General features: G+C 40.2%; 1 protein-coding gene across 3 annotated transcripts in view; it reads right to left on the bottom strand.

Annotated features, from left to right (window-relative positions):
* Positions 1 to 17,770, bottom strand: part of LOC129763186 (venom allergen 5) — a 50,788-nt gene that overhangs the window by 11,489 nt on the left and 21,529 nt on the right. For all 3 annotated transcript variants that reach the window (XM_055762010.1, XM_055762011.1, XM_055762012.1), the window contains 4 exons: positions 15,380 to 15,733; positions 13,899 to 14,017; positions 13,692 to 13,773; positions 5,449 to 5,612 (listed from right to left, as the gene is read on the bottom strand). In XM_055762010.1, the coding sequence (XP_055617985.1) occupies positions 5,449 to 5,612; positions 13,692 to 13,773; positions 13,899 to 14,017; positions 15,380 to 15,512 (498 nt within the window). In that variant the 5' untranslated portion in view covers positions 15,513 to 15,733. The remainder of the gene's footprint in view (positions 1 to 5,448; positions 5,613 to 13,691; positions 13,774 to 13,898; positions 14,018 to 15,379; positions 15,734 to 17,770) is intronic.

Here is a 17,770-nt window from a genome sequence, read left to right as displayed (position 1 = left end):
AAGAGTGGTTTTTCCTAAATCCAGACTGTTCATCTACCAGTATTTCATTTTCCGTTATATGTTTACTAAGCGAACGATCGAGGCATAGCCGGAGAGACATAGGACTACACCTCATTTCAAAAACGTATCGAATATTCAATTATTTTTGTGTATCTGTTACATCTCCAACGCTCCCAAAACATCATTTCCAAAGAAATAATCCACGAAAGCGGTGGATGACGATTGTCCTCTTGATGCTAGGAGACGGGGCTCGGCAAAGTCTATCCTACTTAGGATAGTCAGGGAACTATTTCTCTATTTATTTCATCTGACTGTATACGTTATAAATTGTAAAAAACACGTTAAAACAATCGGTAATGGTAGTCAAAACAAAGATAACATCAACAACATAAAAAAAATTAAAAAGTTTGTATAGTCCATCGCTAGAAGTGCTTTTTCCGGTATTTACACTTGATCCAGTAATCCTCGTTGAATCCGAAAACGAAAAGCTTCAGCAGATTGGTTGAAGTCGAAGTATCCATAAAATTCATTGAAACGGAATGACATGAAGCGAATTGTGTCATGCTAGCTGTAGTTTGCGAAACGTGGCTCAAGACGAAGAAAATTTCTTGAGCGAAGCACTCTCACAGGTGCATTAATATTTAGCTGCGCAAGAATACCAGGACATCCTATTTCGCCCAATAACACTCTCTCTGCAAGCATTGCCTGGCAAACCTTTCTTCTAGAATCAAGTGTTTCCAGTCCTAGTAGTTGACAACAGGCTTCGTATATTGATTGTTTGGTTCAGTGTCTTAGAATATCATCAAACATTCACGAGTAACGAACATGATTTTGTTTCAGTGTAAATGATTTTTTTTCAGCTTGAAACTGTCCTCATTATATTGATGACAATAACAATTAAGTTCATTTTGTTCATATCGATGATGCATGAACAAATTCGCTATAATGATTGCATGCGGCATTGAGTGGGGTTCATAACTTCGCTGTTATTGATACTTTGAATATCAAAAGCAACGAATTGATATTCAACACATGCGAAACGGTTTTTTTTTCTCTATTATAGTGACTTTCAGCAGTTCGATGAAACGAACTTTGCAAGAAATCGCGCAGGATTTTATTTGGCGAGACGGTAACAACGGCATATGCAGAATGGATGCAACGAGTGGTTGTAGCTACCGTCATGTGATTTGCGACATCGGGAACAGCTGATATTCATTTGGCTAAAATGAAATTCAATTCCGACGTCTAGAATAATCGAGACGAAAATGACACTGGGTGGAAAAATAAGCTTCAAAACATATTGAAGAAAAAAAGTTCATTTGCTCATATTCACTGGTTGTCTGTATTTGTCATTTTGATTTTTGTTTGGAATATGTAGGTTTTCGATGCAAGCTAGCCCGAGAATCTATGCATTTGAGCTTCGCGAAGATTATTTTTTTCAACACTGGTTTGGTTCATTCCGTGGAAGGTTACGTAAGGCATAACGGACGATATGCTTTGAACGGCTTCAATCATTGCAATCTAAAATGTATGATAAGGGCACCAAACCACCACACCGAATTCCTGAATCGATCGAACAACAGACAGGTAGGATCGCGAAACTCGTTGGAGATTTTAAAGATGAATTCGAGTTGCTCATTAGCCCTATTTATTATGTCCGAGTAATGCGGCTTAAACATTAAGGTAGAGTCAAGTGTAACACCGGGATCACGTATTTTTCCTACACGTGGCAAAGTTTGAAAATCGATCGTGTATGCAAACGTTATTAGCTTAAGTTTTCGGTAAGATGCTAGAACACTGCATTTTTGAACACTTAGTGTGAGAAAATTTCTTGAGCACCACTCTACAAAGGTGTTTATCAGATGCTGTAGTCGCAATCAATCTGCGAAGTTTTGAACTGACATAAACATTTTTACATCATCCGCATAGAACGATCGACTACCAATTGGAAGGATCAATCCGATCTCGTTCATGGATATAGAGAAAAGCAACGGTCCAAGGTTTCTGCTTTGAGGTACTCCAGAGCTGTTGGTCAAATTCTCCGTAATACCAGATCCAATTCGTACGAATATTTTTCGATTGGTAAGGTAAGACTTGAGCCAACGAGTCTTGGAGATTCACCTAGCTTCTGAAGTTTAGCAAGCAGTATGGTGTGATCGATCCTGTCAAAGGCAGCCTTGAGGTCTGTGTACACAATATCCACCTGCGCTCCAACTTCCGTATTCCTGATGTGACTGTTGATGGTGATGGAATCTAATCTCCGATCAGGAGGATGGTATATTACGCCAACACTTAATGATCTGTGAGGTGTCGTAATTTTGACCCACAGCTGCTCGAACGATGAACAAACCGGAGTAGGGTCGCAACAGCCACTAAGACGGTTCGAAACTTCAATCAAGACTCCAGCTCTGCGTTAACAGTTATTAAGGAATACAGTTCACGCACTGTCGAACAGTGATGAGTTAAAGGGTGTGTCACATCAAATTGCATCACAGAAAAAACGCTGTAGAAATTTAATTTTTAGGAATTATATCTTCAGCTTTCGCTTATAATCAGATAAGAGTGTATAGATCACGTTGTCCATGCTTGACTGTCAATTTCTCGTAAATTTGGAAAAATGTCGTCGAACGAAAAAGAGCGTCGTGAATTAATCCTGTGCACTCATTTCGAGAATCCGGAGTTGTCACATCGGGACACTGGTAAGATGCTGGGAATCGTCCAATCCACGGTCAGCAGAGTACTAAAACGATACTTCGAGAACCTAACCATCGACCGGAAGGTGAAGAACGGTAAAAATGGATGCTCCGTCAGTGAAAAAGATCACAAGCGCGTAGTTAAGCAGTTTAGACGTGATCCGAGAAGTTCGGTCCGGGATGTCGCCAATAAGCTGAATTTGTCAAGTTCATTCGTCCAGCGGACCAAGCAGCGGGAGGGCCTGCGTACATACAAGGTTCAGAAGGCTCCTAACCGCGACGAAAGGCAAAACATGGTGGGGAAGACGCGAGCCCGGAAGCTGTACACCGAAGCCGCATTGCCTGGTAATGGACGACGAAACCTACGTCAAAGCGGACTTTCGTCAGCTGCCGGGCCTGTTGTTCTTCTCCGCAGAGGACAAATTCAGCGTTCCGGAGGAGATTCGCAAGCAGAAACTATCCAAGTTTGCCAAAAAGTACATGGTGTGGCAAGCGGTCTGCTCTTGCGGAAAGCGGAGCGCCCCCTTCGTGATGACCGGCACGGTAAACGGGCAGGTTTACCTTAAGGAGTGCCTACAGAAGCGCTTACTACCACTATTGAAGCAGCATGAGGGCCCGACCATCTTCTGGCCGGATCTCGAAACGAAAAGCTTCAGGCTTCGTGCCACTATTCAAAGGACGTGTTGGAGTGGTACGAAGCCAACGGGGTCACCTTCGTGCCAAAGGAAATGAACCCGCCCAACGCGCCGGAGCTTCGCCCAATAGAGAAATATTGGGCGATTATGAAGCAGGCCTTCCGGAAGAACCCAAAAGTTGTCGAATCGGAGGCGGACTTCAAGAGAAAATGGATTTCTGTTCAAAAAAAACTACAACCTGACGTTGTACAGAACCTTATGGTCGGGGTAAAGAGGAAGGTGCGAGCATACGGGCTTGGGCTCGAAGTATGAATAAAAAGAAAATGCCAAAAGTTGTTTAATAGTTTTTATTTTACTGTCTAAAATTTTCAAAAGGATCGGTCTACTGGGCGAATTTCTACAGCGTTTTTTCCGTGATGCAATTTGATGTGACACACCCTTTATTTGCTCATTTACTCATTCAGCCAGGGGTCGGTGAGAACTATAACATCGTAGTTGGAATCAACAACTGTCAAAAACAAGTCGTCTATCTTTGTCCTCAGGCCACGGACGATCTGGTAGTGCATCAAGAGACCGTTGACTGGTGTTCCCTCCAAATCTTCCATGAGGCGACAGGCAGTGAGATCAGTATCAGAATCATTACTGCAATTTTTCTATCAGGTGATGGAGAACTATTAAATTTAACATACTTGCCTGTATGGGAGACTCGAATTCTTCATCATACTTCTGGATTCCAATCTTATTAACGAATATATGCTTTTTCTTGTTTCGGTTTTTTATCTCATTACAACCGTAGCAAATTGTACGGAAGGTCTCAGTTGACGTAACTCGATTCTACTACAGCGGCAGGTGCCATATTCATAATTCGACGGCACAATGTTTCTAAAGTTTTTTTGAGAGAAGTTTAAGGAACTCAACCGATTTTTTTCAGCCAGTCACAAGAACGGTATATTTGATGGAACATATCTTTAGCTGTAGTTTTACTTGAATTTTACATAACATTGTTCATAGCTTTAATATAAGTTTACTTTCAGAATTCAGGTGCGTTAAATTTAGAACAACCCACTGTTTCAACTTTAGAATCGGATAAAATTGTTATAATCACTCACTATTTGTCAAAGTTTTTCATGTGTTTGTTTTAATTTACGTCAATTGATTTTAGGATATAATTCAAAGGTGAGCAAGTTATCTCAACTTTTGATTTGAGAATTCAAGAATGAGAAAGATTCGAGAAGGATGACGAGAGTGTGAACAATTAATCTTAGTAAAGAAGCGATCTGTACATAAAATTCATGTTCTGGAATTTGAACATCCAGCATATCGAAACCGATGATTTGGCATTCGTATAAGCAATCTGGAATCTAAAATCAGAACTGAATATGAAAAAAAAATTATAAGAATTTAGAACTTGAATATGAACATTTGAATATTAAATATTCAAGAGAATTTTGTAATAAACAACGTTTCAAATTGTTCTTCTTAAGAGGACATAAAGAAATGTAGAAAAATCACAACTGAAACGAAAATCCAACAACATATATCGATGTAATTAGAATAGTAATGAAAGAAAATTTACAAAAGATTGACCAATAGAACTCAGCAAGGGTGTCGTTTTGTGATTTATTGCTAATTACTTTTCATACAATCAAAAGTAATACCATTTTATAGCATCTAAAAGCACACATATTTTCGAAACACTTCCACGAACACATGTCCCATATTGTGCGCACATCACCTTTTATGCTTCCTTCAATAAAATGTTTGTCCGCTCTTCCATGGCGAAAACTCTTCCGCCTCAAATGTAATTAAAACCGCATAGAAAGACTTTTGTGAATTGAATTAAACCCAGACTGTCCGGCGAAAAATGTCATTATGAATGAAAAGTCGGATGCTGCCGGGATGAAATGAGTATTAGAGAAAGGATGCATTAAACGAACGTAGTCCCGGTTCACGGCGATTCGTCCATTCCTCTTACTTTCCGGACGACGGCTCTGGCCGCACGTGAAGATAAAACTTGTCGATGCAGGGGGAGAATAGACGATGCCATCTTCCTTCTAGTTATTTTCTATATTATTCTTTTTTTTGCTCCTCGGCAAACTAATTCCAGATGCACCACGTACCTGCATATAGTGACCGGTGGACAGAGAAAATCTCTCCCCGAATGAGTATTTTTTAACTTCGTCGAACCACTTTCGTATGCGTCCTGGGAAATCGGTGTCTCGGTCGTCTTCCAACGAGCCACCACTCCAGACGAGTGCTAGATTCTGTCCCATATTGAAGCGTCCTGGCGAGAAAAGGAAAATAGAACCGGTTTAGATTTGTATAGGTTGAATTATTTGCAACAATTTCTATTTGTCGTGTATATTCAGTATATTGATGTAACACACTTTGATTCGTAAATATTAGGTTGGGGAAAAAAGAAATCTATTATTTTTGCGTGAAACTCAAAACTTATCCACCGTTTTATTATAAAATTTGTTGCAATTCTAAAGGTAGCTTCATAATGCCTTTCTCATAGAAGTATCGGTCCTTATTGGCGTAAAAATCTAATGATCGATTTTCACAATCTTATCTTAATTCCAAATTTCATATATCTCAAGAAGGTTTGCAATGCGAGAAAAAGGTGATGGTGGATGCATTAAAACTGTCCAACCAAGATCCTGCAGTTTTTTATGAGATCGTACAATCATTTGGCTACAAAATCTTCCCCCAAAGGTGACAGACTTGCCTATTGTGTCACCGTCGTAGATCACATACTCCAAATATAAACGTTTTATTCACCCGCAACAAACACAGAAGAAATCACTCGATTGATTATTCATTTATTTGCCGAAACTTATCCCATAGAGTGTAACTGGTTTGCAGGTGGCGCCTCAAATGATGGACCTCATTTTCCGACATCGATGTGGCCTGGATACAAACCGCCACAATTCGCTTCTCCATTCCTGTTACCTCCCCCCTGATATGCTGATCTTTGTGACGGATTATGCATATGACCGGGTGGCGCTGATCGTTTCAATCATTCTGGAATTCAAACGCGGTTGATAAATACATGAAAGTATACCCGAAGAAGGCTAATTGAAGACTTATTTGCCTACCGGAACCATGTTCGGTGTGCTACCGTGGCCGAGTGGTTAGCGTCAAACCTAACATGCCGGGGGTTCGGGTTCGATTCCCGTTCTGGTCGGGGAAATTTTTCTTCAAAGAAACTTGCCTCTGACTTGCACTGTGGTCACGCGTATTCTAGAGCTTGCCACTCAGAATGTATTCAAGGCGTGTTATTTGGCATAGAAATCTCAACTAAGTACTAATGAAAATGTCGCAAGTAATACTACGTTGAGACGGCGGAGTTCCTCTAGGAACGTTAGTGCCATATAAGAAGAAGAAGAACCATATTCGGTGACGACCAATGTTTGTGTAAAGATTAGAAACAGACCGAACAGTAAAAGCTACAGCTTCATGTTTCATGCGAGAGTACCTGTTCTGAATGCAACAGTTCACGAATGTGATGCAGTTTTCGTACGCTCTATCGGCATTTATAGTTAATGAAGCCCAACGACTGAAATTACCGTGTCGAACAACATATAAAATTCGTTTCGAACAATGTGAGAAACATTTTGTTACTACAGAAACTGAAAGAAAAGTCGCTCACAATTATCAGATATGTTTACAATAGAATCAACGGTCGGAATTGTTTGAAAATGGAACGTAGATGAAGCGGTAGCGTTTGCTCTACTAAGTGATTATTAACGAATGTAAAAAAGTTATCATTTCAAAATAAAAATTTGCTAAGCAATGCTTTCTTTTGTCTTGAAGCTTTTTTTCAGTTCTGTATTATCAAATACATTACAAGTCAACATACATGTCGCATATAAACAAAGAATTTGCAATTTTCAATGTGCCCACCGAATATTTTTCATTTTTTTTAATGTTGGTACTACTGTCAGTGGTCTTAATGTCAATTTCTAGCGCGATCTGTCATTTAGTTGTTTGCAGCGTCATTAAGATCAGATTACCATTTTTTACTCAGCAATTTTTGGTATCGATAATTCTATTGGTCGAATATATTGTGTTAAAATTTGTGTTGCAAACAAAATGTCTTGTACCGAAACGTTGCAAATGTTAAAGAATACACTCGGTGACTCAACTACGTTGAAAACACGGACGACGAAGTGATGAACGATTTGCCACGTCAAGGACGACCATCAACCTATTCAACTGATGAAAACATCGACAAAATGAAAGGAAAGGTGCTCGGAAAATTTAAGTTTGAGAAAACCATACCCGTAAATTGAATATCCTTCAGGAGACTGTTCGCCATATTTTGGATGACGTTTTGGACATGTTTGGGAAAGTCGCAGCACGGCTAGTGACAATTGTTTCGAAAATTTCATCTCATTCAAGTGGCTGAAGACATGCTTGAACGATCAAATTCTGATCCCACTGGTGATGATACATGGATGCGACTTTTTCCTGTTTCCGAAACTCAAATTATTGCTTCGTGGGACCCGTTTTGACAGCATTGAAGATATAATAATTAATCCGCTGTGGAACGGATGGCATTACTCCAAGGAATTCATATTTTGGGAAATATACGAAGAATTTGAAGTGGTGGAATAATTGATTTGCCTTTTCCCAAGAAAGGAACGACAAAAGGTCGTATTTTCAATGCACCGCGTAGGGGAAGACGGGGTAAGACCGCCCGGCGGGGTAAGACGGACCACTTCTAATTTTATGAGAAGTTCTCAGTATTTTGGCAAATATGCTACACAAGAAGTATTAATAGCATATTTTCGTCATTTCGAAACACCTTGCAACACTTGAGCGCACGAATTATTAAAATTGTAAACAAAACAAAGTTTTCGTCCATTGCGGTTGCAAGTGATCTAATTTTCAAAAACAGTATATTCCGCCAGTTGCCAGTATCCCAGTCTTTCAGTATATTGTTCCGGTTCTGCCTGCGTGAAAGGGTATGAAAAATATAATACAAAATGCTTGTAAAGTGCAAAATAATGCAAAAGGTGTTCTGGGGGGAAGACGGACCATTTTCGACGGGATAAAAGCGCCATTTATATATATATATATATATATATATATATATATATATATATATATATATATATATATATATATATATATATATTAGGGTGCATTCAATGTTTTTTTACGGTGGTTAAACACTCCATCCCCCTCTCTAAGGGGGAGCCGCCATACAAATGAAAGACAAATTTCTGCATAATTCGAAAACTAATCAAGCATATGGAGCCAAATTTGTCGCCCGAATGTTTTAGGGGACACGAAACGTTTCCATGGGGAATAGACACTCCTCCCCTCTCTCTGAAGGGGGAGACAGACTGCCATACAAATGAAGCATACATTTCTGCATAATTCAAGAACTAATCAAGCAAACTGAATCAAATTTGGCATGTGGAGGTTTTAGGGGGGAAAAACATTTCTAAAGTGGTTCAACACTCCTCCTACCTTTCTGAGGAAGGGGGGGGGGGGCTGCCATAGAAACGAAACACAAACTTCTGCATTACTCGAGAACTAATCAAGCACAAATTGGGATGTGAGGGTTTTCGGGTATGAGAAATGTTTCTATGATGGTATGACACCCCTCCCTCCTCTGGAATGGAGAGAGGGTCTCATAAAAATATTACACATATTTCAACCAAAAATATTCCAACCAAACATGACTATTGAAAATTTTCGGAAAACTCTGAAGGAAAAATGGAAAATTCGGAAAATTAAATTTCCAAATGTTCTACATAGTGCAGTTACATAGTAACAAGTGCTGTTAGGCCATTTGATGTTGGCGCTAGCGAAATTGATCTTTGTTCGAAACTGGAAATGGATTTCAATGTAATGAAACGCACTTCTATATCTTCTTCTATCTATACCAATAAAAAGTATCGCCGAATGAGTTGACAAGAGCAGAACTCGTGGAAGGAATTGTCCGATTTAGGGCTGTCTTTATTCTATCATATTTTCTGTATGAAACATTTATTCCATGTAACGGAAAAACATGTTATTTGCAAGTGGTTGAAAAATCTGCACGAGAATTGTGTCTGAAAATAATCTGATATTATAATGATGAGTTTTGTTAGAAATACTAGGAATTTTATAGTAAAAGGTAAATTCAACGGGGTCGATTAGAAGATCAATCAATGAACAGTTCTGTGACTGGACCCATGAACTTGCTCATAGTAAGAAAACGTGAATGTTTGAAAGTATTGATAACAAAAAAAAACAAATTTAGGGTGGGACGAAGTTTGCCGGGTCAGCTAGTATCAAATAAAATATCATCTTTTAGTTCGTCTCTTTATGCCTCGAAAGTACATAAGGAAGTCGTCGCGAATGTAATGGACCTTGGATAAGCTGAATATGGCTGAAACGGCATGTCCATCAGGACAGCATCAGTCAGTTTTGGAATTCCTAGAACCACCAACAAATCAAAGGCAATGAATCACCGACGATGAAGCTCGGATCCATTGATCCAGTTTTTACCACTACTCAGGAACAAGAACTGGTGGAGCATTTGCTGCAGCTGGAGAATCGATTCTACGCCATCACAATGCGAGATGTCAAAGAACTGGCATTCGAGCTGGCTGAACGAAACAACATATCGAATCGGAACTAGAAATACCTACTGCGGAGTCATTTAGATTTCACGTGAACAGATTTTGAGAGATTTTAAACCCACGTAGATAATCGTCCTTATAAATTCCGAAAATTAGCTAAATTTTTCACGAATATTTTCAAAACTCTGCACGTTTGTGTGTAGTTTATGAACGACTTCCCTGAACACTTAGTACCTTAGACAACACTGCACCTGCTATTTTTACTAGACTAAACTGTTTGAGAATAGCATCGCTCCGTCTTATCTCGTCATGGTCCGTTTTACCCCGAGGGTGATCCTTCGTATCCCACCAGACAAAATAAAAAATATGTTTTATCATTTCAAAAATTAATGAAAAAACGACAAAAAAGTTGTACAAACAACAGTTACACATTTTTTAGTAGTAAATTATTATAAACTCAATGATATGCAGCACAACAAATAGGGGAAATCTATTCGTTTAACTGAAAATTGGTTTTCTTAGGGGGCTGTATTATCCCGTCTTCCCCTAAATTTCAGCAGAAATTCGATCCATTTTTGAAGAAAATTTCCGGTGCCCCTGATAAAACTCCAGATTTGTTTGGTAAGCCTTCCATATTCCATACAGGGTGCGGCAGCATAACTTCCTTTTTTAAAATGCGCGCCACTCAGTTAGTTGATGTCATAGCGGAGTGTTAGTGGTCTCGTTCAAGAGGGGATACTGTAAAGTTTTGTCCCGACAAGGTTCAGTCGCCATCATGCGTTGGAATACTGAGGAGCGTGCCTTTGCCGTTGAGGTTTACTTTTCAAGCGGATGTTCGGTTATTGCAACACAGCGTGCAATTCGGAATCGCTTTAATTTAGCCCCGTTGGCTCCAGTCCCAGACCGCAAATCAATTGTTACATGGGTCACTACATTCAGACAAACTGCAAGTGCGACAAAAGAAAGAACTGGAGTTACTCGGCCCGTTAGATCACCAGAGAACATTGAAGCAGTGACAGCGGCAATGTTGCGATCGCCACGGCTTTCTGCGCGCAAACACGCATCTGCCCTTGGACTGTCCGATCGTTTTGTGAGAAGAATTCTTCGTGATGATCTTTATTTTCATCCCTATAAGATGGCGATAGTGCAGGAACTTTCAGAACGTGACTTCAATTCTCAGATGAACGCGTGTGAGCTTCTTCTCGATGTCGTTCCCGAGGGTGCTATTGTTTTTTTTAGCGTTGAAGCCCATTTTCATTTGGGTGGGTCGGTTAACAAACAAAACATGCGCTACTGGGCTGACACCAACCCTCGAGAATAGCCTTTGCATTCACCCAAAGTCACAGTGTGATGTGCAATTTCCTCAGCTGGAATTATTGGTCCCTGGTTTTTTGAGGAAAATGAGGTTACAGTGACAGTGAATTCGGACCGGTATGTAAACATGCTACAATTTTTTTTCCCACGGCTAGAAAATTTGGATTTGGGGGGCACTTGGTTCCAACAAGACGGTGCAACAGCACACAAGAGCATCGATGGCTGTTTTGAGGGAACACTTTCCAGAGCGCCTTATCTCAATTAGAGGCGATTTGGAATGGCCGGTACGCTCTCCCGACCTGTCCCCTTGTGATTTTTTTCTATGGGGTTTTTTTGAAATCCCGTGTTTATGTGAACCGTCCAAGAACCCTACAAGATTTGAAGACCAACATCCAAGAAGAAATTGCCAACATAACACCTGCTATGCTAACAAGAGTCATGACAAACGCCAGAAATCGGTTTACGCAATGTATGAAGAATGGGGGACGTCACCTAACAGATTTGATCTTCAAAACAATGTAAATAAAAACTTTAGACATGTACCTACATTATAAAAAATAAATAAATATTTTCCGATGCATACAATATTTTTTATTGAGTTTTGAAAAAAGGAAGTTATGCTGCCGCACCCTGTATAACATATAGCCGGTCCGATACGCTTCACAGGTTTTCCTTCTCAGGATACCTAAAGATAATCTTTGCCACGTATTGTGACACATAAGATTTCCGGAGTTCGGCTTCGTAAAATGATCGATAATTTACGTTTACATAATCACATCACTTACCACAGTGAATCCTGATTCTTACCTCTTCCCACTAACAACTATCTCTCCCATGGTTTTCGCTAGGGAACTACGCTATAGAGGCGACCCTTCTGGCTTTCGGGCGGCGAATATCATACTAACATCCCTTCCCTTCCCCTGATGACTGTAAGGACGTGACCGGCGTCGTATTGACGATTTAAAGCTCGAATCACCGAAAATGGCACAACGAGAATGATTTGCTAGTCCCAAGCGTCATTCTGTGTGTTGTTTGTGCAATTTGGTTGGTTCATGTCAATCACGGAGAGCAATTACGAATTGTACAGTCTACCCGAGCTCAAGGTCAAGCTGCGTTATGAAACAAGTGAAATCGAAATCAATGAGAAAAACAACTGAAGATCATTTAGAAAATTCGATATCGATACGATACGGCGTTGAAGTATGTTTGTATTTCAGCATTTTCTATATTGAAATAAAAATATGGTAATATGCTTTGTAATGACTGAAAAAACACCCAATTTAACCATGATACCGTCTCCATATTATAAAACAGAATAGTTTCTATTTGAAATGCTATAGTGAGCTAGAGAATGAACTGGTTAAATCCGTATATTTTTACATTTTATCATAAACCGCAGTGGGAAAAATCATTGCGGCCCGCGGCTATGATGAAAAATCTGATTTGGCCCGCATCATGCCTATACCTGCTCCAGATCGCCTGTAGTTCTATGTTCTTGAGAAATCATAAAAATTTCGTGTCCCACGTGTAGATCGTGATCAATGGTGGAAATGCACTTTAATGTGAGAAATATCACGCTCAATTGACGAATGAAAGCCAACGTGATCAACAAATATTATAAAGCAAACATGTTTCGCCAACATGTGATCTAGTTAAGCAGATGCTTCACCAAGTTCAAATACAGCTCAATGCTGTTAATGATTTTTCAATTCATGAAATACTCATGAAATATGCATCTTCTACGAAATTTACTACGATTTTTTTTTGCAATCGGATACCACTATATTCATTCTATTGATCATTAGAATAAAAACATCATTTTGAGCTGTATGTCATGCTGAACTTTGTGGTTTGATTACGATAAGAGGATTAGCACGAAAATCGCATTCAAACCACAAAGTTCAGCATGACATACAGCTTAAACGAAAACAATACTTCACATGAAACGGTGTGGTATGACTGTTGTGCCTAACGATTGAATACATAATTAAATACAAAAAAACTAAAGCAGTTTCATTTTTTTTCTAAATCTTTCCGGCGCTTAGACCAGATGTTTAGAAAAGTTTTTTCATCTAGTAAAAAAATATTCATCGAGTCAGTGGTACAACATTATATCGGATAATGCCATATTTATTCAAATCATTCGAATATTAATCCTTGCGAGATTGTTTAAAATGCAGATGGGAGAAACATACAAAACAATCTCAATAAATAACAATCTTAGACTGAAATTGTACGTTTCTAGATTATCACACTTTTATTTCTTTTCTGGGAGTAAACCGTTTACTGCAAATTGGAGATAGTGATTAAAGAGTTAATTCACAAATGGTTCTGACGTCCATTTGGAATGCAATTCCCGCATCCCTAGAATTTGCAATTATTTCAACCAACTAGAGAGGTTGTCACGACATGAACAAAAACTGAAACGCTTTCACAAATGTGCCAATTTTCATTGCAATCAACCTTACCTAATCGCTTTTTTGGATCGTGCTTGAACAGACACTGATCGGCCCACTCTTGTGCTTTGGCCGCCAGCTCGTTATCCCATTGCTGGAAGAAGAAAAGTGAAGCAAAAGTGTCAGAAATACCCTCCACTGGCCGAAGGCAGACTCACGTTATCACGAGCAGCCATCGAACAGGTACCTACTAGAATTAAAAGTCAAAACTCTCCTTACCATTTCCAGCATATTCTCAGCGGCCGGTTGGCCAGGTATGAGGCCCTGTGCCACCGCTTGTCGCAATTTGTTGTGCTCCTCCAATATATTATACTTATCGGATGGTCCCAGGCCAGACTCTGCAAAGAAGAACGAAGTGAAAAGTGTAATTGCTGGAATTAAAATTCAAGTTTTAAGCGCCGGGGTCGAATGGGACAGAGAAAAAAAAACTTATCCTTGCTGACCTTCGAGGAGCGTTTATCCCATTGTCGCACTGTCGCGGAGGCAAGAGTGGGGGAGCGTGTTGGTATTACAAGTGGATCGATTGAAATTCGTTAAATAATTTTTGTATCATTCATCTGCCATAAATTATACGCAAGATGTGTTTTGATAGCAGGGTCGATAATTGTGGTTAGCTTACACACAGTTTCATCACTGGTCACACTTGAACATATTTGGTCAACCAAAAAACGAAAGAGAAAAGAATAAATATGCTTTCACAAAACCGCAAAATGGAAAAAGGCGAACACTTCCGGAAACGCCACCGGACAGCGTGAGAAAATAAAATTTATAACTTAATGAGACTTTCGGTATCCCACTGACTTCGATGGCGATCCTGCAAACAGTACCTTATACACTACTTTTTGCATCACAGAACAACAGACAGAAAACTGAAGGAAAACAAAGTCAATCTTGCACATCAAGTTTAGTGATTTTGAAATGCTAATGTTGCACAGCATTGCATTACAGGAAATGTCTAATGAAGGTTTGTGTTACTTCAGTTCAGATAGTCTGTTTGTCTGTGCTGGCTACTATCACTTCGACTGGTAGTATATTTTGTAGTATCAGACAGCGTGATTCCGTCCTACGTGCAGTTAACTTTCCCGAACTAATTTATTTCCCGGGGCGGACGCGGGAAAATAAGAATATTAAGAAGCCAAATTTACATTTTTAATGATAATTTTTAAAATCAACTTTCTGCCGCACCGGTCATACTTGTGCGGACCAACGGCTCCGTGGATACTCGAGACTCTCACTCCGATGGACGTATTTTTCCTATTGTTTCCCTAAATGGTTCCGCCTTGTGGAGCCTGGCAGTTTGCAGATACGGCGCTGTTTTCTAGCGTTCAGATAATATATTCAGGTGTGGAAATATTGCTTATTAAAAGCTTTACCTACGAATGAAGTGGCTTCTGTGTGCTTGACTTTGTTCACCATGACTGGAATGATTTAATTACTGGTTCTCTATGAAACATTCACCTATCATTGGGAAAGGAAATTTCTTTTAATTTTGGTTAAATTTAAAAACCCGTAAATGATTGTTTTGTGGGAATTCCAAGACCCAACTTCGCTTCGACCCAAACAGTTATGTATCGAAATATTTTAATATCTCGCAAACACTGACTTGGTGGAGTGGAAAGGAAAAAGCACCCCGAGAGCCATTTTAATCCGCCAGCCGCATTATCCAACCGCTACGATTAACTTTTATTTATAGCACTTACTCAACAGAATCCCTTCATTAAGGCAACTTTGTACGGTTTTCCCGATCGAGCTGCAGAATAGGGAGACCGCCATCAGCATATTGAGCCTCAATATGCTTCGATTCCTCCTCCTCCGACAACAGCATGCCGCCATCCTTTCCGCCTCCAGAATTTCCCTCTGTTTCGCTTTTTTCCTAATTGATGACTTAAAAAGTTTCCCTCACAACATCCTCCACCACGGCAGGATGCTGATGTTGCTGTTATGAATTTTTCTCCTGTGGAAGAAGAAAAGCGCGCGAGGAATAAAGTTGGCCGATGTCGTCAGCCGGAGTCAATTAAACCCGAAAGTTATGAAAAATCTCGGAGATGCGTGATCTGCAAGTAAATGCAAAAAAAAGAGAAATGAATGAGAAAAAAATGAGTTGATTGGGAAAAGATGCGCTGATTCATTATTTATTTCGATTTCCTGTTTGGAGTTATGGGAGCATTAGGGCGTCTCACTCCGCACCCTCGAATGTATTGCAGGGTTGAATTTTTGGAATGTTCACAGATGAATGGAGGAACAAATAACATATTGGAAACCAGTACAAGTACAATCTCTGTTTTTTAACAGATGACAGATGAAAAGAAATGAATCTTCAAACAATTCACTCACCCGAAAGTGACTCCTTTTTCAACGAATGTTTAGAGTTCCGCAGACAAACATGTAAGAGCCCCGCACACGGCAGACTTATCGCTATCGGCCCATAGTTTTGTCGGCTCGGGCTGCTAGTGCTAAAACCGACCCAACTGAATCAGTGTAATGTACCCATATTCATAATTCTCTGTACTGATTAAGAAGTTGACCAAACTATCGGCCGATAAAAATTATACAGTCTCCGGGGACTCTAAGAGCTCTCCCTCGCTGTTTAATATAATTTGCCATCCTATTGCTACATCTGAATGCTTCAAAATTTATCTTATTAAATTCCAGTACTTCTCCCAGTCGATAAGCAATTGTTAGTTTTGTATCAAAATTCCGATATTCAATTGCCCGGCGAATATCATAAAGGGTGTGTCACATCAAATTGCATCACGGAAAAAATACTGTAGAAATTTAATTTTTAGGAATTATATCTTCAGCTTTCGCTTATAATCAGATAAGAGTGTATAGATCACGTTGGCCATGCTTCACTGTAAATTTTTCGTAAATTTGGAAAAATGTCGTCGAACGAAAAAGAGCGTCGTGAATTAATCCTGCTCACTCATTTCGAGAATCCGGAGTTGTCACATCGGGACATCGGTAAGATGCTGGGAATCGTCCAATCCACGGTCAGCAGAGTACTAAAACGATACTTCGAGAACCTAATCATCGACCGAAAGGTGAAGAACGGCAAAAATGGATGCTCCGTCAGTGAAAAAGATCACAAGCGCGTAGTTAAGCAGTTTAGACGTGATCCGAGATGTTCGGTCCGGGATGTCGCCAATAAGCTGAATTTGTCAAGTTCATTCGTCCAGCGGACCAAGCAGCGGGAGGGCCTGCGTACATACAAGGTTCAGAAGGCTCCTAACCGCGACGAAAGGCAAAACATGGTGGGGGAGACGCGAGCCCGGAAGCTGTACACCGAAATGCTGACGAAGCCGCATTGCCTATTAATGGACGACGAAACCTACGTCAAAGCGGACTTTCGTCAGCTGCCTGGCCTGTTTTTCTTCTCCGCAGAGGACAAATTCAGCGTTCCGGAGGAGATTCGCAAGCAGAAACTATCCAAGTTTGCCAAAAAGTACATGGTGTGGCAAGCGATCTGCTCTTGCGGAAAGCGGAGCGCCCCCTTCGTGATGACCGGCACGGTAAACGGGCAGGTTTACCTTAAGTAGTGCCTACGGAAGCGCTTACTACCACTATTGAAGCAGCACGAGGGCCCGACCATCTTCTGGCCGGATCTCGCTTCGTGCCACTATTCAAAGGACGTGTTGGAGTGGTACGAAGCCAACGGGGTCACCTTCGTGCCAAAGGAAATGAACCCGCCCAAGGCACCGGAGCTTCGCCCAATAGAGAAATATTGGGCGATTATGAAGCAGGCCCTCCGGAAGAAGCCAAAAGTTGTCAAATCGGAGGCGGACTTCAAGAAAAAATGGATTTCTGTTCAAAAAAAACTACAACCTGACGTTGTACAGAACCTTATGGACGGGGTAAAGAGGAAGCGAGCATACGGGCTTGGGCTCGAAGTATGAATAAAAAGAAAATGTCAAAAGTTGTTTAATAGTTTTTATTTTACTGTCTAAAATTTTCAAAAGGATCGGTCTACTGGGCGAATTTCTACAGCGTTTTTTCCGTGATGCAATTTGATGTGACACACCCTTTAGTAACATTCCTTCCCTTCCCCTGGTGAATTTGCCATTTAAAGCTCGAACCACCGAGAATTGCACAAC

Source organism: Toxorhynchites rutilus, chromosome 1 (assembly GCF_029784135.1).
Source record: "Toxorhynchites rutilus septentrionalis strain SRP chromosome 1, ASM2978413v1, whole genome shotgun sequence".
In the NCBI taxonomy this organism is placed as follows: Eukaryota; Metazoa; Arthropoda; class Insecta; order Diptera; family Culicidae; genus Toxorhynchites; species Toxorhynchites rutilus.
The sequence above is the reverse complement of the archived record's forward strand: the minus strand, read 5'-3'. Positions and strand labels throughout refer to the sequence as shown.